This window comes from Ornithorhynchus anatinus, chromosome 9, assembly GCF_004115215.2.
Source record: "Ornithorhynchus anatinus isolate Pmale09 chromosome 9, mOrnAna1.pri.v4, whole genome shotgun sequence".
Lineage (NCBI taxonomy): Eukaryota > Metazoa > Chordata > Mammalia > Monotremata > Ornithorhynchidae > Ornithorhynchus > Ornithorhynchus anatinus.
The window spans coordinates 61,372,009-61,398,249 of NC_041736.1; the positions used below are offsets into that span (position 1 = coordinate 61,372,009).

At 50.0% G+C, this 26,241-nt stretch overlaps 1 protein-coding gene and 1 pseudogene across 1 annotated transcript in view; one reads left to right on the top strand and one right to left on the bottom strand.

Annotated features, from left to right (window-relative positions):
- Positions 1-4,797: 4,797 nt before the first annotated feature.
- On the bottom strand, positions 4,798-22,089 carry LOC114814229 (annotated as a pseudogene).
- Positions 22,090-24,869: 2,780 nt separating this feature from the next.
- Positions 24,870-26,241, top strand: part of THADA (THADA armadillo repeat containing) — a 41,771-nt gene continuing 40,399 nt past the window's right edge. The window contains 1 exon segment of the mRNA XM_039913010.1: positions 24,870-24,886. Within this exon segment, the coding sequence (XP_039768944.1) occupies positions 24,870-24,886 (17 nt within the window).

Sequence of the window (26,241 nt, forward strand, 5' to 3'; positions counted from 1 at the left end):
TGTCCCACAGAGGGCTCACACCAACTATCTGCTCCTCATTTTACAATGAGGAAACCTAGACTCGGTGAGGTTCGGTGCCTTGCCCAAGGGCACAGCTGGGACTCAAATCCTGGTCTTCTGATACCCAGCCCCAGGCTCTATCTGTTGGACCACCCTGCCTGAACTTCCAGCAGCTGGATTTTGCTAAAAAAAAAAAAAAAAAAAAGTCACAACAGAAGAGGTTCTTCCATTCTGTGGCCAGCAGAGAATAAGCATTGCTAACTGAGGAAGCTGGACATAGCTAATGAGGCCATCAAATGGAAGGGAAACTGTGTTAGAAGGTTCACACCCTTATCTGTTTTCAAAGCTGAAGGAGACTGCAGCCTGCCTTCAGTGGAAATTTTTCCTCAGAGGATGAGAATTTTTAAATATTTTAAAGCCCTGCCAATGTTATGACTGCTGCTTGGGGAGTTAGAAGTTGAATTCAAACTCCAGGATCACCTCGACTGAGAAGGCTGCCTCACCCACTCACAACCTCAAAGGGAAGAATCCCTCGGCAGACAAACAGCAGGCTGAATGTGGATCCTGGTGCAGGGCCCCCCTCCGAGCCCCCCTCCCGGAGGCTCCCCTCCCTGTGGAACCCTCTCCCTACTTTGAGAGGCCAGGGACAGTTCCCACAGGGGTCAGACCTTGGATGTGATTTCCTTCCCCGAACGGAGACCCTGTAGATGAGACCTGGCTCACTTCCTCTGCTTTGAGACGTGGCTCAGGGCTTCTGGCTCTGGACAAAAAGCATCCGAAGGTTCACACTGCTCAAGCGTTGGCCCTCCACGGGCTTCTGGGTGGCTGAAAATGGATGGCCCTTCCCCTGGTCCGATCCTGGGAATATGGACCACTCAGAATCACCCCCATGGCACCGCCAGAGCCCACAGTCCTAGCCCAGTATAGCCCAACAGGAGTTAATGGTCCAGGGAACCACTCTGAAACATGCACAATACATTCTGTTGCCGAATTGTACATTCCAAGTGCTTAGTGCAGTGCTCTGCACATAGTAGCGATCAATAAATACTATTGAATTGAATGAACAACTGCCTCCTGCCATTTCTGGCAATCCCCAGTGCCAGTATCTCTGTCCCAGTGACCCCAAGATCCCCAGTGCCATTGTCTCAGTCCCAGGGACCCCAGGGCCCAGTGGACTCTGGTGATCCCAGGTCCCGGACTCAGGTGACTCCAGAAGGTTCAAACTCTGTAATCCCGGACTCTGGCTCAGTGGATGGGGGTCCAACTGCCCACAACCATGGGGGAAGCTAATGGAGCCCCTGGAAGGCACCCCAGATAAAGCAAGACTTTCAAGGCAGCAACAGGCTGGTGAACTGATCATCTCCATCCAACTTCCACTACCTCCCTAAGGCTGCAGGAACCTCCATCGGAGTGTATCTTCCCCCTCCACCACACACACCATATATAACCACAGATACACATAACACACAAAAAGACACTCCTCATCACACAGATATCCACACACAAGTTCACACAAAGACATTTACACACACCATACACACCCATAAAGACACTCCCTCCTGCCACACAGATACCCACATACAAGTACACACAAAAACATTCCCTCTACACACATACGTAAAAACACACACATTACACACACACACACCCTTTATCCACCACACCCAGACATCCATGGAGGCAAACACCCACACCCAGGCCCCCCACATCCCCAAAGGAGTCCAGAGGGCACTAGCAGACACCTTACTCTTCCCATAACCTTGTAACTTAGACTGTATGACGTTCATATTCCTCGATTTGGTTTAGGTTTGATCAGACGCAGATTATGATTCTCCACTTCCAGCTGCAAAGCACACAGTTTCTCACTGATCAGGTTTGGAAGAAACATTCCCAAAAAATCCTAGGGCTGGATGCCCAACCCTCCCCACGGACAGACTCTCGGCTGGTCTGGGCCGGGTCTGGCCCAAGCCAGCGAGTTCAGGGAGAGCTGAGGGGCTTCTCTTGCATGGCAGACACTCAAAGCCCAAGGCCCACGCAGGAGCTGGAGACTGGCCACAGCCCCTGGCCAGACACTCTTGCGAGGGTGGTATGGAGCTAGTCCCCCACTTCCCACAGCTAACATGTGCAATCACTCACTTCCTAAATCCTCAACATCTCAGCCCACCCTCAGAAGGCAGACTCGCACATTGTATTTGCTGGTGATTCCGACTCTGGCGAACACTTAGTACAGTGCTCTGCACACAGTAAGTGCTCAATAAACCCCACTAATTGATTGATTTTCCCAATGATTATGGGTCACTGACAGGAATGTCCCTTGATAAATTCAGAAAGAGTCCAAAGGACTTTCTGACCTTCTTGCCCACACACCTCCGAAAGGGTTTGCAGAGCAGCAATGGGCGGGGGCCAGACCCAAGCCAGTTCAGAAGAGAGCACTCCCACCCCCCTCAATGTTCACCCCTCTAATGAGGTCCTGACCCCAGTGGCCCCTTAATCCAGCGCAGTACCTTCATGCAGCTTGGAGGTCCACCACTCCTTGATCTTGGCCGCTATTCTCTTCTATATCTTGGCCTCCTTGAATCCTTATTTGTTCTAAAATTGTTTCCACGAGTCATTAGCAGGTGATTGAAGGCCCTAGATCCTTTTATCCAAAGTGGGAAAGGGGACCACCTGCCCCTCCCCTGACCCCAAACTCACCTTCGAGACATCTCCCCCACCGCGGTAATAGTAATGATGCTAGTCATGATAATAACAACAATAATAATGATAGAAACAGCATGACCTAGTGGAAAGAGCATGGGCTTGGGAGTGGACCTGGGTTCTAATCCCAGCTCCAGCACTGGTCTACTGGGGTAACTTTGGGCAAGTGATATAATTTCTCTGTGCCTCAGTTATCTCATCTGTAAAATGGCATTTTTGACTGTGAACCCCAGGTGGGACATGGGCTGTATCTAACCCAATATCTTCTGTCTACCCTAGCACTTAGTACAGTGCCTGGCACATAGTAAGCACTTAATAAATGTCATAAAAATAAATAACAATGGGGACCATGATGATGATGATATGAGAAGCAGCGTGGCTCAGTGGAAAGAGCGTGGGCTTGGAAGTCAGAGGTCATGGGTTCTAATCCCGGATCTGCCGCTAGTCAGCTGTGTGACCTTGGGCAAGTCACTTAACTTCTCTGTGCCTCGGTTACCTCATCTGTCAGATGGGGATTAAAAAAACTGTGAGCCCCACGTGGGACAACCTGATCACCTGGTATCCCCCAGCACTTAGAACAGTGCTTTGCACATAGTAAGCACTTAACAAATACCACAATTATTATTTAAGTTCTTATTCTGTGCTGAGCACTGGGAAAGATCTAACATAAGGAGATCAGATCTAGTTCCTGTCAGTCATAAGGCTCATTGCAAAAAGGGAAGGGAGAGCAGGTGAGAAATTGGGCACAGAGCAGTTAAGTCACTTGCCTAAGGACACACAGTGGGCCAGTAGTGGAGCCAAAACTAGAATTTGGGTTTCCTGATTTCCAGACTTGTGCTCTTTCCACTATGTACTATGCCACACTGCCTCCTTGCTTAGGCCATGCTGTCCCTTCCCACTAGATATGCTTAAGGCCAGCTAGGTAGGTAGATAGATTGATTGACTGGTTGGTAGGTAGGTGGGCAGGTCTTCATATGAGTCCAGAATCCCTTGGTTTCCAGGCAGGTTGCTCTCCTTTCCTCCTCACTACTATGGCAGGTCGGGTGGGGTCTATATTCCCAAGGAAAGAGAAGAAGGAAGAGGAGGAAGAGGAAGGGAGAGAAGAAAGAAAAAGAGGAGAGGAAGAAGAGAAGGTGGAGGAAGAGAAGAAGGAGAAAGAGAGGAAAGAGGACAAGGGGGGAGGAGGAAGGAGAGGACTGATGGCCGGATGCCTGTATTTATGACAAAAGGCCATGGAAAACTTTGCAGTATCTGCCAACTACCCCATGGTGATTTCCAAAAGTTTCTCTGAGTCTTCACCGTCCTGCTGGAGGGAATGAATGGAAATCTGAAACACATGTTGGCTCTCTTCTCTACTACTCCCCAGCTCGCTGACTTCACTGCTCCCAAGTCTAACCTTCTGGCCGTCCTTGCTCCCCAGCCTCCATCCCTTCAACTCACGCTGCTCCTCTGGCCTGGATCTCACTCCTCCTCATGTCAGACAGACCTCAGATCTCCCCACATCCTAATTTTTCCTAAAATGGGAAGCAGTGTGGCCCCAGTGGAAAGATCTCAGGCCCGGGAGCCAGAGGACCTGGGTTCTAACCTTGGCTCTGCTGCTTGCTTGTGTGACTTTGGGCAACTTACTTAACTTCTCTGATTAGCTTGTATCTGCCCCAGTGCTTAGAAGACTATTTGGCACATAGTAAGAGCTTAACAAGTACCATTTTTTTTTTTGTAAATTCCATCTCCTCCACAAGCCTTCCCTGATTCATTTCCCAGGCCCTGGGCCATATCATCCCCTCAGACAACCCAAACACTTAGAAACTGATTTATACCCTCCTTAGAACTCCATTCATTTGACTACTCTAGTCGTTAATACGTTTGTGATGTTTATGACATCTGGTAAGTGCTTTACTATGCATCAAGCACTGCTCTAAGCGCTGGGTAGATACAAGCTAATCAGGTCAGACGCAGTCCCTGTTCCACAGTGTCTAAGTATGAGGGAGAACAGGTATTGAATCCCATTTACAGCTGAGGTAACTGAGGCACAGAAAAGTGAAGTGATTTGCCCAAGGTCATAAAGCAGACAAGTGGAGGAGCTTGCATTAGAACCCAGGTCCTCTGACTCCCAGGCCCGTGCTCTTTCCACTAGGCCACACTACTTCTCACCACCCATTTAGAGTGGAAGCAAATTGTGAGCAGGGGAGGTGTCACTTTGTATTTGGAACCTGGGCCATTAAGAAATGCTGCTGCTGGTACTACTTCACACAGGAATTTATTCCTAGAAAGCTTGCTGGAGAATCAGATGTTTTGGGACAAAATCTCCCTCACTGAAGTGTGCTGCCCTACCCCAGGTCTCACCCCACTTAATTAAGAGCAGAAAAACTACCCCCAACCACCCCTGTCCCAACCAGCCAATGTAACCCAAAGAGACACGCTTCCCACTTCCACACTCCACGAGCTCCAGGGGCCCGGGGTCCGGGGCAAGCAGAACAACCACCGTGGCAAAGGGTACCCATGGGCTTAACCTGCTCCTTCCAGTTGTAGCTCCAAAATCTGAATGATGTCATCTTCTCCTGGATCCGACTCTCCAAATCCTGACACTTTTTATACAATCTGGTCTCAGATTCACTGGTTTGGATATTTGCTGCTTTTATTTATCTTCCATAACTTGCACCTAAATCAAAAAATCGGTCAATCAATCAATTAATAGTCATTAATTGAGTGTCCACTGTGGTGAGAGAGCTCTATTGATTGCCTACTGTGCAGAGCACGTTCTGGACACCTACTGGGTAATGCAGACTGCTCTAAATGAGCACTTTTGGTGACCAGAGTTTTTTTATGGGAATGTGGTATCTGACTGGGACCCTCCCTTTGCTGTGGTGCCCGGGGTCGCTCAGTACTGCTGGAAGGCTCGCTCTGCTCGACGGTCTGCATCGCTCACCTGCCTCTCGAGCTGCCGCATCTGCCAGATGGACAGAAGGACTGGGGTGTGAAATGACTCGCTCACCTTGGGGAAGGGCGGCCCATTGAGATGACTTCTGAAAACTGACCCCTGGGGCAGCTGGGAGTAGGGGGACGGGGGTAGGTGAAATCTACATCCCCAGCACAGCCCCCCACACCCAACAACAGCAGCTTCAGGACAGCACCTCCCACCCACAGCCTCCCTCAGCACAACCCCCTCCCCCCAACCCAACGACAACACCCGTGTTGTGAGACAAGGCCAATCTCTCCAGGGAAGTACCAAAAACTTCAGGTGACTTTGTCAGCGGGGTGGTCTTTGAACCCAAAACGAAAACTCCACATATGTGTATTTTATAGGTAAACTAAAATCTGAAAAAAAAAAAAACCCACTTGGACTGCTGGAAGCTCTGTAGCATTTCTAGGCCTAGTGCAAAAGACCTTTCTTTCGAAAAGCTCCAGGTAATGAAAAAGGGTCAAAGCCCCAGAGGGGCCAGACACTAGAACACTGTATTCAGTCTTTGAAAAGTCAGTCTACTCGCCACTATAACGTCACTATACAAATAAGCATCAGAGACCAACGAGCGGTCTCTTTTCGTTGGCATTTTCCAACTCGGGAAGTAACAGCTGCTTCTCATCTCGTGATGGATGTCCAGGCCCCCAGCTCCAGGCTCCTGGACCCTGAGCTGAATTTGTAGTGATCGCATCTGGCCTCTTTAGGTTTAACTGAGGTCAAGAATATTAAAAACTCCAACTGGGGGGAAAAAAACATCAGTAAAAGTAACCAGGAGAATCACCAGAAAGAACTAGTACCTTAGCTGCCAAAAAGAAATTCCCTGTCTGATTTTTAATCTCCCCACTTTCTGCCCCTCAAATGTCATGTCAGTCCTTCTGCATCACCTAAGCACTTCGATACTCACCCCTTGTCTCTCCCTTTTTAACCTCTATTGCTCCCACCTACCTGAAATTTACTGTAACCTTTGTTTCCCCTTCTAGGCTGTAAAACCCTTGTGGGCAGGGTTCATGTCCACTAACTCTTCTGTCCTCTCCCAAGTGCTTAGTACCATGCTCTGCTCACAGTAGGTGTTCAGTACATAACGATCAACTGATTGAGGGATTGCTTGTGGGTGGAGTAGGGGTAGGGTAAGGGCTTGGGGGGTTTGGCATTGGATTTCCCTGTGCTAGACCACTCTGGGGACAAGAGATTCCATCCCCAAGTGGGAGGGTGAGGCTATCAGGACCTGTCTGCACAAGCCACTGGCTGGGCATCCCCCAACCTAGATAATCAATCTTATTTATTGACTGTTTACTCTATGCAGAGCACTGTACTAAGCACTTGGGAAAGCACAATATGAAAAAATCGGTAGAACCGTCCCTGCGCACACGAGCTTACAGTCTAGAGGATGCATAGATAAGGAGTCAAATGGAGACTGGAGCATTGTGCTTTCTTTTTTTTCATATTTAAATGGTACATGTTAAGCACATACTATGGGCCAAGGCACTGAACTAAGCGCTGGGATAGATATAAGCTAATCAGGTTGTGCTTCTCTCAGCTCCCCCTGCCTGAGCTTCCCCAGGCTGCCAAGGAGGAGAGAGCTGATCCCAGAATCGCCATTTGTTTTGAAGAAATCCTGCTGATGTCCGTGGGGCAGACCCGCCCCTCGCTGGCCCGAGAGATGGCCAGCAGAAACTAGGCATTGGTTTCACCTGCGGCCAGACTGATTGGCTGCCCCTAAGACTGTCTCTAAACTATAAGCTCCTTGTGGGCAGGGAATAATAATACTTATGGTATTTTTTAAGCGTTTACTATGTGCCAGGCACTCTACTAAGTGCTGGGGTGGATACAAGCAAATCTGGTTGGACACAGTCTCTGTCCCCTTTGGGGCTCACAGTCTCAATCCCCATTTTACAGATGAAGTAACTGAGGCCTACAGAAGTGAAGTGACTTGCCCAAGGTCCCACAGAAGATACGTGGCAGAGCAGGAATTAGAACCCAGGTCCTTCTGACTCCCGGGTCCATGCTCTACCCACTAAACCACATTGCTTCTCTACCAACTCTATTGTATTGTCCTCTTCCAAGCGCTTACATGGATCGGCACACAGTAAACGCTCAACAAATACTACTGATTCATTGATCGATTGCCCCTCCATGTCTGCCTGTCTGAGATGGCCCCTGCATGGCTGCCTCAGTTGCCTACAACTGCCCCTGCATGCTTGCCTGCAACTGCCCCTGCACAGCTGCCCCTGCACGGCTGCCCCTGCATTTTCTCTGACCGAACAACTGGGAACTGGGGGTTGGAACATCCGCCGATCAAATTCCACACTGGCAGCCAAGAATGTAGGGAACGGCTTTAAAGACCAAATATGAGCAGACGGGGGATTTGAAGAATTCCTCCAATGGGAGATCTCAGACTGGGTTTATGAAAACAGAAATAACTCAAAGGTTGGAATACATTCTTAGTTGAAAAATCGAGTGTGCAAATTAGGTCACCTGGCCCTCGAACCATCCCCCAGGGAGGCGAGACCTGCGTCCAGAAGCTGGGCCCAGCCCCCAGTGTCATAAGGCCAGGATCACCGGCTGGACTCCCGGCAGGAACTTGTCATCAGGAGCCTGGTGTGCTGCCACACAGGAGAGAAGTCCTCTCCTCTGATCCAGACAGCTCTCCCAGGAGGCTTTACAGGGAGGTTGAAGAGCCAAGCTTCCCAAGGCTCTACATTGCCTTCCTCCCACCAGCCCATGTTCACATAATAATAATAATAATGATGATGATAATTGTGGCATTTAACACTTACTATGCACCAAGCACTGTAATAAGTGCTAGGGTAGATATAAAATAATCTCATCCAAACCGTCCCTTGTCCACGTGGAATTTTTAGATTCTAAGTGGGAGGGAGAAAGATATTGTATCCCCATTTTACAGATGAGGTAAGTGAGGCCCAGAGACGTGAAGTGACTTGCCCAAGGTCACCCAGCAGGCAAGTGACAGAGCTGACTCCCTCACCCGTGCTCCTTCCACTAAGCCATGTTGCTTCTGTCCACCATAGGCAGGTTGCTTGGGGGGGCTGCCACTCAGGGAGGAGGGCAGGCACGGGCAGGGCAAGGGGGCACAAGTGGCTCGGGCCTGCCATCCCTCACTGCCCCCGGACCTGGCTTGGTGCTCTGTGTACCGGCACCCCACCACCTATAATGACATCCCCTGGGGAGGAGTGGGCAGCTGGACAGGCCGATTCCAGAGCCACTGTCCCGGCCACACCGTGTGCACGTGTGTACACACGCATGGGCACACATACAAACTGTCCTGTCGTGTTTGTTGCAGTGACTGTCTATCGCTCTGTGCCACTCTTCACCTCCCAGTCTCTCTCTCCTCCTTGCAGCTCCTGTGCCCCAAGAAATCCTGCTCCAGTGGGTTGGCATGCCGAGGGCAACTGGTTCAGACGCTGACCGAACCGTCAGAAGGTGGGAGGAAACAGTGAGACATCCGTCCTTTAATATGGAGGCCAAATGCTTTCTTGGTCAACATCATTTAAGAATCACTTTAAAAGCCCTTCAGGAAGGAAGCAATCGGGGCAAGTGCTTTGTCAACTTCCCCTCCTCTTGTCCAGGAGCCCTAGCCACGCTGTGGAAAATGGTCAAGTTAAACAACAGCTGCCCCTTCGGGTTGGCAGTCCGGGCGCCCTTCCGAAGGCCCAGTGCCAACAGTGTCGCTGCCCAGCTTGGACTCACGCCCACAGGTCTGTCCAGCCCCTACTCCCAAACCCACTGGTGTCCCCAGCTGCTCAGCTCCCTGAGGGAATGGAGTCCACTGCTCACCCAGCAGGAAAGAAGAGTTTCCATGAGGGGTCAGATGGAGGTGATGGGAAAACAATGAGGGATAAGTGGTCGGAATGAAATAATGGGGGCGATGCTATGGGTCAGAAGTTCAACCAAGGCAGTGGGGTGAAAGCTGTGGGGTCAGAGGTCAGACCAAGGTGATGGGGTAACACTCTGTGGGGTCAGAGGTCAGACCAAGGTCTTGGGGTAACACTGGGGGAATCAGAGGTCATACTGAGAAGTGAAATAATAATGTTGGGTATTTGTTAAGTGCTACTATGTGCAGGAGCACTGTTCTAAAAGCGCTGGGGTTGATGCAGGGTAATCAAGTTGTCCCACATGAGGCTCACAGTCTTAATCCCATTTTTACAGATGAAGGGAACTGAGGTACAGAGAAGTGAAGTGACTGGCCCACAAGTCACAACAGCTGACAAGTGGCATCCTTAGGCGGGATGGATGAGACAGAGTTGATGCTGAGGGATCAGTGGTCACATTGAAGAAGCAGTGTGGCCTAGTGGAAACAGCCCTGGTCTGGAAAATCAGAGGACCTAGGTTCTAATGCCAACTCTGATGTTGTGTTGCCTGGGTGGTCTGGGGCAAGTCACATCACTTCCCTATGTCTCAGTTTCTTCATCTTGTAAAATGGAGATTCAATCCCTGTCCACCTTCCTACAATTAGACAGCGATGAGACAGGGAATGATCTTGTATCCGCCCCAGCAACTGAGTAAGTAGGTAACAAAGGACCACTCTCTTATTTTTATTGCTACTATTATTATTAGAATTGATTAATTAATTGTAGTACTTAAGTGTTTGCTTTAATTTCAGACACTTTAAGTGCTGGGGTGGGTACAAGCAAATCGGGTTGAACACAGTCCCTGTCCACTTGGGGCTCAAAAAATCCCCATTTTCCAGACGTGGTAACTGAGGCACAGAGAAGTGAAGTGATGTGTCCGAGGGTCACACAGCAGACAAGTGGCAGATCCAGGATCAGAATCCAGGTCCTTCTGACTCCTAGGCCTGGACTCTATTCACTAGGCTGTGCTGCTTGAATGTGCTGGTCCAGCAGAAGCCGCCTTCCCCATTCAGGCCGGCAACATCTTCCACCCAGCCAGGAGGAGGGCAGTGGGGCTGGGGCAGCCCTCCAGCAGCAGGAGAGGGGCTGCCGGTCTCCCCCAAAAGGAGAGAGCAGTGTCCCAAACCCCGGGCCTCAGAGCCCCAGACCATCCAGGGCAATGTGGGCCACGCTGGGGCCCCCCGGGCTCAAGGTGAGCAGCTCATATGCCCATCCCGCCCAAGGAAAACTCTATCTTCCTCTCCTCCAGCCAAGGACTAAACCGACAGCCCTCGGGCCATACCTTGTCCTTCATTCATTCAATAGTATTTTATTGAGCACTTACTATGTGCATAGCACTGTACTAAGCGCTTGGAATGTACAAATCGGTAACAGAGACAGTCCCTGCCCTTTGACGGGCTTACAGTCTAACTCGGGGGAGACAGACAAGAACAATGCAATAACTAGAATGAAGCCCTCCGCTCCAGGGTGGCCTTCTCAGCAGGCAGTGTGGCTCAGTGGAAAGAAGCCCGGGCTTGGGAGTCAGAGTCATGGGTTCTAATCCCCACTCCACACTTATCAGCTGTGTGACTTCGTGCAAGTCACTTAACTTCTCTGGGCCTCAGTTACCTCATCTGTAAAATGGGGATTTGAGACTGTGAGCCCCACGTGGGACAGGGACTGTATCCAACCCAATCTGCTTGCATCTACCTAGCGTTTAGTACAGTGCCTGGCACATAGTTCAGCGCTTAACAAATATCATAATCAGCAGCAGCAGCAGGTCGACTCCAGGGGTGGCCCTTCCTGAGAAGCAGCGTGGCTCATTTGGAAAGTGCACGGGCTTTGGAGTCAGAGTTCATGGGTTCGAATCCTGGCTCGGCCACTTTGTCAGCTGTGTGACTTTGGGCAAGTCACTTAAACTTCTCTGTGCCTTCAGTTACCTCATCTGTAAAATGGGGATTAAGACTGTGAGCCCCACGTGGGACAACCTGATTCCCCCTGTGTCTACCCCTAGCGCTTAGAACAGTGATCGGCACATAGTAAGCGCTTAACAAATACCAACATTATTAGCAGGCCGGCTCCAATGGGCGGCCTTCTCAGCAGGCTGCCCTCTGATTCTCCCTCCATGACTGAGGCCTGCAGACCAGCTAGGAAAATTCCTCCACATTCCTTAAATTCCTTAGTAAGACTCTCCCACCTCCAGGAGCTAGGAGCGTCTGCCCCAAAGCTTCAAAACAAGGTTTCTTTCTTCCCAAACTGGAACCACACCAGTGCCCAGCTTGGCTTCCCCAGCTCCATCAGCCAGGGAAGGAGAGACACCCCTCCCCAAACCAAAATCTCTGGGTGTCGCCACCTTGGCCACCTCCCACAACATCAAAAACTGGGCTGGGGAGGAGGTTATATTATAAATTACACCTGTTCGGAAACCCAAAATACCTACGATGTTCAACTTCCCTTCCCAGAACCTCAGAAAACGAGCGGTCTAAATGGAAAGGAAAAAATCAAATAGATGATGTTACTGTTGCCACCTGGCAACCCATCAGGAGGAAAGCGTTGGGGAAAACTTTCATCTCCATCCTGGGAAAACCCATGAGTAACTTGGCAACAGGGTGAAGTTTCCAAAGGTCAAACCAACAGAGCGATCCTGCTCCTGAGCATCTCATCCCAGACACAGACCCATCAAGAAAAACAAGTTTGCGATTTCTGAAATATCAGTCTTGGAAATACTTATTGATTTCACTACTCATTCCACTGGCAAATGAAAGACTTCAAGTCCGACAGCTAACGAATAAAAAAAGAACTGCTAATTCAAGGTAAGAAGAGTGATTTTAAGTAGTTTGAGTGTTTTTGTTTTGTTTTATGGTACTGGTTAAGCACTTAGTATGTGCCAGGCACTATACTAAGCTCTGGGGTAAATACAAGATAGCCTAATCCTAACGCCTAATTAGACACCGTCCCTGTCCCTCACTGGGTTCAGAGTGCTTAATCCCCTTTTTACAGATGAGGGAACTGAGGCACAAGAAGTTAAGTGACATGCCCAAGGTCATAGAGCAGGCCAGCGATGGAGCCGGGATTAGAACCCAGGTCCTCTGACTCCCAGCCCATGCTCTTTTCCTTAGGCCAAGCTGCTTCAGCTAATCCTGAAAGAGCCATCGGTGAGATGAGTTTTTAAATCACCCTCTGGGGAGCACCTTGTGGAGAAACAGATCCCGCCCTCCCCACCCCAAAAGAGTCTCCCCTAGGGAGTAGCTCCTGGAGAAATGGATCCCACTCCAAGCCCCCATTCCCAGTGGAGAAACAGATCCCGCCCCCGCCTCAGTGGACTCTCCCTTTGGGAACGGACAAATAATATTGGTCCTGGGGCTAATCACCCTTTCAACGCTGGACTAGTCATCTCTCTGACAAAAACTAACACAGATACCCCACCTCCCCAACCACACCAATACCGATCCACCTGTAGACACACACACACACCCACACCACTAGACACCCAGCCACACATCCATTCCCTCCTCTCACCCACCCAGGCTAACAGTGATTCCCATACAGGCATCCATCCACATAACTTTTCCTTCCTCCCACCCCTCCAGAATCGTTTGGAACATTCTGGAAAGAGCCTGGCCCTTCTGCCAAAAGCGGGAGAGTTCCATCTCCATTGAAACAGGGCCAAATTCCCCTGAGGGCAGAGTGATTGGAAATCAGAGTTGGAAAGCAGCATAACCAAGTGGAAAGGGCCCAGGACTGGTAGTTAGGACATGGGTTCTAATACCAGCTCCACCACTTCCCTGTTGTGTGCCCTTGGGTAAATCACTGAATTTTTTCAGTGACTCAGTTTCCTCTCGTGAAAAATGGGGAAAAAATAACTGCTCTGTTTCCCCAGACTATCAGCCGGCCTCCTGTGAGACATCAATCCAGGGGATTTTAATGAGCTCATACTACGTGCACAGCATTATGCTTGGAACTTGGGAGAGTACAGTGAAGTAGACACTATCCTTCCCCTCACTGAGTTTACAATCTAGCGGGGGAGACAGACATTAAAATATATTCCAGATAGATCAGAGTATGAGGCTGTATATAAGCACTGTGGGGGTTGGGTTGAGGGTACTGATCCAAGTGCAAGCAATTCAGAAGAGAGGGAGGATGGGGTGGGGAGAATGGAGGTTAATGTTGGAAGGCTTTCTGGAAGAAATACTATTTTAGTAAGACTTTGAAGATGGGGATTGCAGTGGTCTGTCACATATGGAGGGGTAGGGAATTCCAGGCTCTAGAGAGGATGTGAGTAAGGGTTGACAGAGAAATGAGATGGAGACACAGTGAGTAAGTTGGTGTCAGAGGAGCCAAGTGTGTGGGCCGGGTTGTAGTGGGAGAGGAGCGAGGCTGGGTAGTGGGGGAAGAGAAATGATTGAATGCTAACCTTACTGCTGTTCCTTCACTCACTCATTCATTCATTCAATTGTATTTATTGAGCCCTTAATATGTGCCGAGCACTGTACTAAGTGCTTGGAATATACAATTCAGCAACAGATAGAGACAATCCCTGCCCAGCAACGGGCTCACAGTCTAAACGGGGGAGACAGACAACAAAACAGAACAAAACAAGTAGTCTGGCATAAGTATCATCAAGGTAAATAGAATCATAAATATACACACATCATTAACCAAATAAAATAGAGTAATAAATATATACAAATATGCACAGTGCACTGGGGAGGGGAAAAGGGAGGAGCAGAGGGAGAAGAAGGGGGAATGGGGAGGGGAGGAGAAGCAGAGGGAAAGGGACTCTTTCCCCATCTCATCTATCTTGCTGCTGACCTCGCCCCCAAGCTGCCTCTGACCTGGAATGCCCTGTCTCTTCATATCCGACAGACAATTCCTCTCCTCTGCTTCAAAGCCTTATTGAAGACACATCTCCTCCAAGAGGCCTTCCCTGACTAAGCCCTCCTTTCCTCTTCTCCCACTCCCTCTGCTTCACCCTAACTTGCTCCCTTTACTCAACGCCCCTCCCAGCCCCACAGCACTTATGTATCTGCAATTTTATTTATTTATATTAATATCTGTCTCCCACTCTAGACTGTAAACATTGCAGACAGGGAATGTGTCTTATTATATTGTACTCTCCCAAGGTCTTAGTACGGTGCTCCACCAACAGTAAGTGCTCAATAAATATAATTCATTCAATCGTATTTATTGAGCGCTGTGTTCAGAGCTCTGTACTAAGCACTTGGGAGAGTACAACAGTAAACAGACAAATTCTTTGCCCACAGCGGGCTTACAGTCTAGAGGGGGATTGACTGACTGCCTGACTAATCTCCTGCGTTTCTCCTCTGCTGCACCTGAGGGTTTGTGCTCAAGACAGAATGGCAGAAGGCCATCTGCCACCCAAGAGACCTTGCCTCAGGCCAATGGTAGCCAAGCACCAGTAACAAAACAACACGTTTTGAGGTTGATCTTAAGAGCGTGTCTCTGTACCTTTCCCTGGGGCATGTGATCTTCCACTGACCTCTCAATAGGAGACCTTGGGTGACTAGATCAGGTGACCACCAAGGCAGCTGAGCTCTGATGGCCCCAGCCTCGGTGCCCATGACCTCGCTGTGGGTCACGGGACCTCTCTGGGTGGGCGGCAAACTTGCCGCTTTTTATGCTGGATGCAGCCACCTCAGAGAGCACAGGGGGAAACGAACGAGTCAAGCTGTCCGACCAACAGGAGCCCAGGGCAGGGCTCTGCACCCAGTAGGCACCCGGGAAATGTGGCTAGCATTGTCATTGTCAACATTTCCTTTGTGCCTGGGCTCTTTGGAGTGTGTGCCAAAGTGACGGGGTTTGGGATGAGGTGATCCCTCCAGCCCTTCCCAGCTTGAAGAAGATTCAGGTACCTTAGGGATCCACAAGCCAGTTGGCTGAATGTCAAAACTGGATGTTTGCTTTCTGCTGGGAAACAGGTTTTGGACACTATGTCACTGTCCTGACTGTTAGCCCTCAGTCTATAGCGGAGTCCAAGCCCAGGCCAGCAACCACAGTCCAGAGAGTGAAAAGGGCAGAAGAAGCAGGGTGGCGTAGTGGATAGAAGCATAGGCCTGGAAGTCTGAAAGGACCTGCTTTATATAGTCAGCTGCAGCCAGTCTGACTGTGCTGGGTGCATGCAAGGTCACTTAACTTCTCTGTGTCTTAGTTCCCTTATCTGTAAAATGGGGATTAGGACTGCGAGCCCCATGTGGGACATGGACTGTGTCCAACCTGATTACTTTGTATCTACCCCAGTGCTGAGAACAGTGCCTGGCACATAGTATTTAACAAATACCACTAAAAAAGAGCAGGGGGGGAGGAGAGGGCCCAGGACAGACCCCCTAAAGCCTTCCTGGGCCCAGGAATTCATAGGCCCATTAACTAGACCACTAATCAGGATGGTCCTGGCCAGGAGGGAACCATCTAGGAGGGTCCTGGCTGCAGGTCCAGCAACTTGGCCCCACACACCACTGGTCTTCACCCGGCCAGGGAGGGAGGGAATGGTGTGTGTGTGGAGAAGAGGCAGGGTGCCTGGGGAAGGCCAACTCCCATTCTGGCATGCTTTAGGGAGGGGGGGCACCTCAGCTGCCATTTGTTTGCTGCATTACCTTGGGCAAGTCATTTCATTTCTCTGTGCCTCAGTTACCTCATCTGTAAAATGAGGATTAAGACTGGGAGTCCCATGTCCAACCCAAATACCTTGTATTCATTCAGTCAGTGGGAGTCTCATGTCCAACCCAAATACCTTGTATTCATTCAGTCAGACATATTTATTAAGCATACTGTGTAAAAAGCATTATCTACTCCAGAGCTTAGTACAGTGCCTGGAACATAGTAAGCGCTGAGCAAATACTATTATTATTCCACAAGAAGTGAAGCTTTGGCTTCTTTTGATAGGCTCAATAGACATGCTTATATTCAACAAGGCCAAAACAGGAGAAACTTTATCAGCTTCATGTGGGACAGGAACTGTGTCCAACTTGATTAACTTGTATCTACCCTAGTACTTAGAACAGTGCTTGGCTCATAGTAAGCGCTTAACAAGCACCATAATTATTATTATTATCAGAATCACTTTGTCAGCCAGTAACTCTCTGATCTTGCTGGCCTGGAGTCGGAATCTCATCAGCTGGGACTCGAGAGCACACATCTCTCCTTCCAATCCACCACTCCTTCGCCCCCCAGAGCTCCGCCATCTTGATGCTGAGAAAAAAGACCCCGCAGGAAAGAGATCTTAGCCTTGAGGAAAAATCAAAGCACTAAATGTGCGGCTCCCTGGACCTAAAGGGAATATCAAATTGTTGAGGAAAAGTGCCACTGGGGCCCCACCGGCCCAGTGTACAAGTGTGGGTAGGGAGTTGGGCCTACCCACCATTAGTATAGTTCCTGGTACATATTAAGCGCTTAACAAATACCATAATTATTACTATTAGCAACACTGAATTGGACATGATCCTGGATGCTCACACTCTCGATGGGAAGAAACAGGCACCGAAAAATGGCAGCAGAAATCGAAACAGAAATGAATTCCAAAATCAACCCACCACGTTGACAATGATAACCTTAAGAAAAGTCCCTTACGCCTCTTCTGGCTCTGAGCACCAACTGAGGGCACTTGGATTTGTACCCTTTACTCACCCCTTCGTCAGCCCTACAGCACTTGTGTATCTATCAGTAATTTATTTTATATTAATGTCTGTCTCCCCTCCAGACTGTAAGCTCATTGTGATCAGGGAATGTGTCTATCAACTCTGTAATATTGGACTCTGCCAAATGCTTAGTATAGTGCTCCACACACTATAAATGCTCAATAAATACAGATGATTGATTGACTGGGCAGTGGAAGCTATTTTTCCCCTTTATGTGTCCCTCCATGGCCCACCCCAGAAAAAGGGGTCTTGAGGGAATCATGACTCCCCTGCTATCCGGGCTGGTGAGCTGCAGAGTAAAGTTCCTAACTTTTGCACCCCAGCCCTGCACAATCTGTGAGTGCAACTTCTCTGCCGGTGATTCATTCAATCATATTTATTGAGCACTGTGTGCACAGCACTGTATTAGCGCTTGGGGGACTACAGTGTAACAACAGACAGACACATTCCCTGCCCGTCCGCTCTGATGAGACCTGTTCATCAGCTGGCAGATGGGAGAGTACAATAAAACAAGAAACAGACACGTTTCTCGCCATAGTGAGCTTACAGTCTAGAGGAAACTGGGAAACTCTTTCAACGCAGCAGACTTCTACTGATACAGAGACACTTGGAAACAGCCAAGCCAGGAGCTTTCTCCTGGGCTCTGCAGCTTTGGGAATCATTGACAGCAGCTCAGAGGTCTAAATTTACAAATCCGAGCAACTTAACTAGAAATCAGTGAAGGGTTATGTGCTGGGGCAAATTTGCATATTCTGCAAATGATCTATAATTTGGAAATAGTTCCTGGTACATATTAAGCACTAACAATTACATAATTATTATTAGCAACACTGAATTGGACATGATCCTGGCAGGGAATGTGTCTGTCTATTGTTACATTATAGTCTCCCAAGTGCTTAATACAGTGCTCTGCACACAGTAAGTGATGAGACCTGTTCATCAGCTGGCAGATGGGAAATAGCTTAGATCTGGAACAACTCTGGCCGCAGCTTCTGCTGTGAACTGGAATATATTTATAAATCTATAATTCTATTTACATTGATGCCTGTTTAGTTGTTTTGATGTGTATATATCTATAATTTCTAATTATTTATACTGATGTGCCTCTTTACTTGTTTTGAATTCTGCTCCCCGCTTCTAGACTATAAGCCTGTTTGGGCAGGATTGTTTTCTCTTTATTACTGAATTGTACTATCCAAGTGCTTAGTACAGTGCTCTGCACACAGTAAGCACTCGATAAAATACGACTGAATGAATGAATGAAATAACTTAGAGTTGTGTACTTATTAACCTTGAATTTAACCCCATCAGACTGACCCAAGGAGGTATTCCAAAGACAGCATGCACTTTACCCAGGGACTTAGCGATGAGCCACATGTCAGATTTTCCTTGCCTGAACTTTTGTCTCACATTGCAAAATAGCAGAGGTCCTAAAGATCATTTCCAGATTTAATAATAATAATAATTATTATTGTATTTGCTAAGCCCTTCTATATGCCAGGCACTGTACTAGCGCTGGAGTAGATACAAGGTAATTGGGTTGGACACAATCCCTGTTCCACATAGGGCTCACAGTCTTAATCCCCATTTTACAGATAAGGAAACTGAGGCCCAGAGAACTTAAGTGACTTGCTCAAAGTCACACAGGAGACAAGTGGTGGAGTCTGCATTAGAACCCAGATTGTTCTGACTCCCAGGCCTGGGCTGTATTCACTAGGCCACGTTACTGTATGCTTGGCTGGTAGGTTCAATCAGTTTCATGGGAGCAGATTCACATGCACACAAAACACACACATATGCACGCACACACTCTTTCTAGCTTTCTCTCCCCACTTTCCCTGTGTTGCCCAGTTCCTTGGCCTTGTCCCTGCCTAGTTACTGGATGTGTTGGAATGGTCATGACTGGTTTGGGCCAGTTTATTGGGCACTTTCTGTACTGATGCTTGGGAGAATACCATAATCAATCAGAGCACTGTACTGAGCACTTGGAAAAGTACAATGTAATAGAAGGCATGTTTCCTGCCCTTGAGGAGTTTATAGTCTAGAGGGGGAGAGAGATATTAACATACATACATAAATTATGGAAATGTACATTAGTGCTGTGGGAACTACTATAGAGTTAGCAGACAGGACCCTGCACTCAAGGTGTTAATGTTAATGTTGGTATTTGTTAAGCGCTTACTATGTGCAGAGCACTGTTCTAAGCGCTGGGGTAAACACAAGGGAATCAGGTTGTCCCACGTGGGGCTCACAGTCTTAATCCCCATTTTCCAGATGAGGTAACTGAGGCACAGAGAAGTTAAGTGGCTTGCCCAAAGTCACCACAGCTGACAAGTGGCAGAGCAGCGATTCAAACCCATGATCTCTGACTCCAAAGCCCGTGCTCTTTCCACTGAGCCACGCTGCTTCTCATCCACGCTGCTCATCCAAGCAGCCACGCTGCTTTCTGTCTAGCAGAGGATTGATTCGAGAAACAATGTCTTGGAAATTCACAACCCTAAAAGTGAACCCAGGACAAAACTGGTCCTCTGTGGCTGTGGTCTATCACCCCCATGTCACAGTCCCCCTGCATTTTGCAGCATGGTCTAGTAGAAAGAGCCCGGGCCTGAGAAGTCGGAGGATCTGGGTACTAATCCCTGACTCTGCCACCTGTCTGCTGGGTGACCTTGGGTGAGTCACTTTACTTCTCTGTGCCTCAGCTACCTCAACTGCAAAATGGAAATTCAATACCTAGTCTCCCTCTTTACACTGTACTCTCCCAAGAACTTAGCATAGGGCTCTGCACACAGTAACTGCTCAGGAAACACAATTGACTGACTTCCACTTAGACCCCTGCTTCCCTTGTGGGACCTGATTCCCTCTACCTACCCTAGCACTTAGCAGTGCTTGACACCACAGTTTGCTCTTAAACATCACAGTTTGGTATCTGTCTGGGAAGAGAATGACTCTGCTACATCACACTGCTTCACTTCAGGCTCCAAAATTCCCAAATATTTACAGGACACCAAATAAAACAGTTTACGAACGTGAGCTGATGAGCTTCCTTAGGATCCCACTTCCTGTTTCTTTTTTGGAATCCTCAAGGAGCAAGGAGGGGAAGAGGGTGGGCGGGGGAAGGAGAGGGGAGGTGCAGAGGGGAAGGGCAATGAGTTCATTCCCTGGCCCAGTCGGTGGTGGCGGCCTTGGGTCCAGCTCTCGGGCCTCTGGCTTGGGTTCCAGTTCTCTTGAAGGAAGGAGGACTGTATCGCTCCCTTTGGAGGACCAGTCTGCTCCTGTGGAGGGCTGGGAGTGGGTCTGGGGGTGGGGGTTGGGGGGGACCTGGGGGAGAAGGTGCAGCTGGCCACCTTCTCCCAGAGCCCGGGTCCCGGGCCGGTCGGACGGACGGAAAGATGGACGGTCTGTGCGGATCGGCTTTCTCGGGACCCCCGCCCCCGGGACTTCCAGGGATGGTGGGGGCGGCTGCGGGGCAGGCCTGGGGCCGGAGGTGGAGGACTGGACCTGGGTACAGGAAGTGGACATTGGGGGAGACGCACGGAGTCTGGGCTGGGGGCACAGACTGGGATAGAGGGCTGGACATGCAGAGTGGACAGGAGCAGGGGGCACAGGAGCGAGGACTGATAGACAGAGGGCTGGACCACGGAGAGTGGACGCAGACTGAGGGGCACAGAAGCACGGGCTGATAGAGGGCTGGACACGCAGAGTGGACAGGATTAGGGGGGCACAGGAGCAAGGACTGATATAGAGGGCTGGACATGGAGAGTGGACGCAGACTGTGGGGCCCAGAAGCACGGGCTGATAGAGGGCTGGACACGCAGAGTGGATAGGACGGGGGGCACAGGCGCAAGGGCTGATAGGTAGAGGGCTGGACACGAAGAGTGGGCATAGATTGAGGGGCACAGGAGCAAGGACTGATATGCAGAGTGGGACAGGGATGGGGGCATAGGAGCAAGGGCTGATAGAGTTCTGGACACAAAGAGTGGACACAGACTGAGTGGCACAGGAACACGGGCTGATAGAGGGCCGGACACCACAGAGTGGGCAAGGGCGGGCACAAGGGCGGCAAAGGACTGGACAAGGGCAAGGCCACGGGGGCAGGGAAGGGGGGTAGACAACTGGGCACGGAGAATGGACATGGGGGCACAGGGGCACGGACTGATAGACACTGGGCTGGACACGGGAGGGGGCACACGGAGAGGGTAGGGCCCAGGGGTCGTCCCGGGGAAGTGGACAGCTGGAAGGAGGGAGGGGGGGCACAGTGGCACGGATGAGGGAGGCAGAGGCCTGGGCACGCGGAGTGGACATGGGCGGGGAGGCACGGACGGAGAGGGGAGAGGACTGGACACAGGCAAGGGGGCTCAGGGGCACGGAACAAAGGGGGAAGGGGACTGGACACGGGCGGGGGAGGTAGAGGGCTGGGACACGGCAGGGGAGGTCGAGGTTGGACGAGGGCGGGGGAGGTGGAAGGCCGGACACGGGGAGGGGAGGTCGAGGCTGGACACGGGCAGGGGAAGGTAGAAGGCCGGACACGGGCAGGGGAGGTCGAGGCTGGACACGGGCAGGGGAGGACGAGGTTGGACGAGGGCGGGGGAAGTAGAGGACTGGACACGGGCAGGGGAGGTAGAAGGCCAGACACGGGCAGGGGAGGTCGAGGACTGGACGAGGGCGGGGAAGGGAGAGGGCCGGACACGGGCAGGGGAGGTAGAGGACTGGACAAGGGCAGCGGAGTGCGAGGGGTGGACACGGGCCCGGGGGCCGGGACGGAGGAGAACTAAGGAGGTCCGGGGGGTCCGGGGGGGTCCGGGGGGGGTCCGGCGGGGTCCGGGGGCATAGGTGGACCCCCGGTGCCTACCTGTGGCTCCGGCGAGTGCGGGTGTGGGGCCCGGAGGGGCGTCAGGAGAGGGGTCAGCAGAGCTGGGCGATGCCCGCGCCGCTGACCAGGAGGGCGGAGCCGCTGGCCAGCTGCCCGGAGGGACGGGCCCTGGGCCCAATCCCAGGCCTCGCTCGGACCCTGCCGTCACGGGGGGGGGCGGAGCTGCGGCTGCCCTAATAATAATAATAATAATAACAGCGGCATTTATTAAGCGCTCACTATGTGCCAAGCGCTGTTCTAAGCCCTGGGGGATGCAAGGTGAGCGGGTTGTCCTAAGTGGGGCTCGCAGTCCCCATTTCACAGAAGAGGGAACCGAAGCCCAGAGAAGTGTAGCGACTTGCCCCAAGTCACGCAGCTGGCAAGCGGCGGAGGCGGGATTAGAACCCACCACCTCTGACTCCCCAGCCCGGCCTCTTTCCACTGAGCCACGCTGCTTCTCTAAGAATGATGGTGCTTCTCTCTGAGGATGGCGATGCTGATGTTTATTATTATGAATAACAACAATAATAATGGTATTTAATTAATAATAATAATATTGGCGTTCTTACGCCCTTACTATGTGCCAAGCACTGTTCTAAGCGCTGGGGTCGATACAAGGTCATCAGGTTGTCTCACGTGAGGCTCATAATCTTCATCACCATTTTACAGATGAGGTCACTGAGGCACAGAGAAAATAATAATAATGTTGGTTATTTGTTAAGCGCTTACTATGTGTCAAGCACTGTTCTAAGCGCTGGGGGGGGGGACGGGCAGGTCATCAGGTGGTCCCACGTGGGGCTTACAGTGTTCAACCCCATTTTACAAATGAGGTAACTGAGGCACAGAGAAAGTTGTGACTTGCCCAAGGTCACACAGCTGACAGGCGGCAAAGGCAGGATTAGAACCCATGACTTCTGACTCCCAAACCCAGGCTCTTTTCACTGAACCACACTGCATTCGTTAAGCTCTATGTGCCAAGCCGTGTTCATATGAGGTTGTCCCAGGTGGGGCTCACCATCTCAATCCCCATTTTACAGCTGAGGTCACTGAGACAATTAGAAATGCCCAAATTCACACAGCTGACAAGTGGCAGAGCTGGAATTAGAACCCACAACCTCTGACTCTTAAGCCCATGCTCTTTCCACTAAGCCACGCTGCTTCTCTATTTCTTAAGCTATTACTATGTGCCAGGCACTGTACTAAGTGCTGCGGTGGACAAGCAAATCAAATTGGATACAGTCTCTGTTCTATGTGGGGCTCACAGTCTCAATCCCCTTTTTACAGATGAGGGAACTGAGGCCAGAGAAGTGAAGCGACTTGCCTAAGGTCACACAGCAGACAGGTGGCGGAGCCAGGATTATTAATAATAATAATAATGGTGGTACTCGTTAAGCGGTACTGTGGTACTGTGTGCCAGGTAGTGTACTAAGCACTGGGGTGGATACAAGCAAATTGAGTTGGACACAGTCCCTGTCCCACTTGGGGCTGACAGTCTCAATCCCCATTTTACAGAGGAAACTGAGGCACATAGAAGTGCCCGAGGTCCCACAGCAGACAAGTGGCAGAGCTGGGATTAGAACCCATGACCTTCTGACTCCCAGGTCCTTGCTCTCTCCTCTTCACCATGCTGCTTCCCCACCCGGCCCTACCCGACCCTGAGCTTGGGACTCACCTCGTCCAGCCGGGCCGAGTGGCGAACTGCTGAGAGTGGGGGGTCTTGCCCAGGGGTCGGCCTGCCCTCCTGGGCATCTCCGGGGTGGGTACTGGAGTCGGGGGGCTGACAATCCTCCCCCAAACTAGTCGCACTGCCTTTTCTCTCCGTGGTCTTCACTTTACCCAGACGCAAAGTGGGCACAGGCAGAAAAGGTTGGTAACATCCCGGGAGGAAGACACAGTGCCAACGCTATCCCGCTCCGTGGCCCACTCCAGCGCCAATGAGTCAATCAATCAATGGTATTTACCATCATTACCAATACCATCATTATTATTTATTGAGCACCGTACTAAGCACTTGGGAGAGTACAAAACAGCAGAGTTAGCAGAAACATACCCTACATAAGGAGCTTTCAATCTAGAGGGGAAGACAGACATTAATTTGAATAAATAAGGAATTTATAATATATAATTTAAAGATCTGGATATGAGTTCTGTGGGGTTGTGGGTCCGATGAATATCAGAAGTCCAAAGGTCATAGATCCAAATGCATAGATGAGGCAGAAGGGAGAGTGAGCCTGGGAAAAGAGGACTTATTCAATCGATCATTCATTCATTCAATTCAATAGTATTTATTGAGCCCTTACTATGTGCAGAGCACTGTACTAAGTGCTTGGAATGTACAATTTGGCAACAGATAGAGACAATCCCTGCCCAATTACAGGCTTACAGTCTCATCGGGGGAGACAGATGGACAAAAACAAGACAACATAATCATGATAAATAGAAACAAGGGGATGTACACCTCATTAACAAAATAAATAAGGTCAATCAATTATTTTATTAAGTGCTTACTGTGTGCAGAGCATGGTACTAAGCATGTGGGAAAGCACTATACAAAATAAACAGTGACATTCCCTGCCCACAACGAGCTCAGAGTCTTCAGTGGGGGAGACAAGAAATCAATACAAATAAAAGAAATGACCGATATGTACATAAGTGCTTTGGGGCGGGGAAGGGAGGAAAAGCAAAGGGAGCAAATTAGGGCGATGCAGAAGGAAGTGGGAGATGAGGGCTTAATCTGGGAAGGCCTCTCGGAGGAGATGTACCTTCAATAAAGCTTTGAGGTAGAGGAGAGAAATTGTCTTTCGGATTAGAGGAGGAAAAGTGTTCCACGTCAGAGGCAGGACGTGGGCTGTGAGACAGGAGATATGGAGGCAGTGAGAAGGTTAGCACTAGAGGAGCAAAGTGCGTGGGCTGGGTTGGAGGAGAGAAGCAAGGTGAGGTAGGAGGGAGCAAGGTGATGGACTGTTTTAAAGCCAATGGTGAGGAGTTTTTGTTTGATTCAGAGGTGGACGGGCAACCACCGGAGTTTTCTGAGGAGCGGGGTGATGTGTCCAGAACGTTTTTGTAGAAAAATGATCCGGGCAGCAGAGCGAAGTCTGGACTGGAGTGGGGAGCGACAAGGAGGCTGGAAGGTCAGAAAGAAGACTGATGCAGTAATCTAGGGGTGATTAGGATGAGAGGCTGTATTCAAGTCCATTATTATTAATGTTTATTTATAATGATAATAATGAGGAAAGGCCTCTTGGAGGAGATGTGACTTTAATAATGCTTTGAAGGTGGAGAGAGCCTCCATCCTGGGACTCCCCCTACCCCAATCTTCCTCCAGCCCCGCAGCCCTGACGCCATAAAGTGGGGTTCAGCAAAGAGTTCGCTCAACAGGCCAGCAACCCCGCTATGGGACCTGGGTCCATTTTCTTCAACTCAGCTCCCTCAAACTATCCCTATCCTCATCCTCGGTATTTATGGAGCACTTGCGGTGGGGGAGCACTGTCAGGTCAGAATCAGGATGCTCTAAATCCTCTAGACTCTAAGCTTATTATGGGCAGGGAATATGTTAGCTAATTCTGTTGTATTGTACTCTCCCAACCGCTTAATAGAGTGCTCTGCACATAGTAAGCACTCGATAAAATACCACCGATGGATTGATTGATTGATACCGTACTGAGAGCCTATTGAGTTCATAATGCTGAACTGGGCACTTTCCGTGAACTTTTTTTTTTCCATTTACCTGATGTGTGACCCTGGGCAAGTCACTTAACTTCTCTGACTCAGTTTCTTCATTAGTAAAATGGGGGGGGTCAAATACCTGTTCTCTCTCCCCATTTGACTGTGAGCTCCATATGGGAGAGGGACTGTGTCTAACTTGATTATCTCGCATCTATCTACCCAGTGCTAGTACAGTGCTTAACCAAAACCACGATTCGTATAACTATCAATATTATTAATAATTAGACTCTAAACTTGTTGTGGGCAGGGAAAGTGCCTAGCAACCCTGTACTCTGCTAAGCACTTATCTCACCTTCACAGCATCCCCAAGATCCGCCTTTCCTCTCCATCCAAACGACTACCACGTTGGGATAGTAACTCATTTTATTCCGACTAGATTACTGCATCAGCCTCCTTTCTGACCTCCCAACCTCCTGCCTCTCTGCATTTTAGTCCATACTTTACTCGGCTGCCCGGATTATCTTTCTATAGAAACGTTCAGGGCATGTCACCCCCCCTCCTCAAAAATCT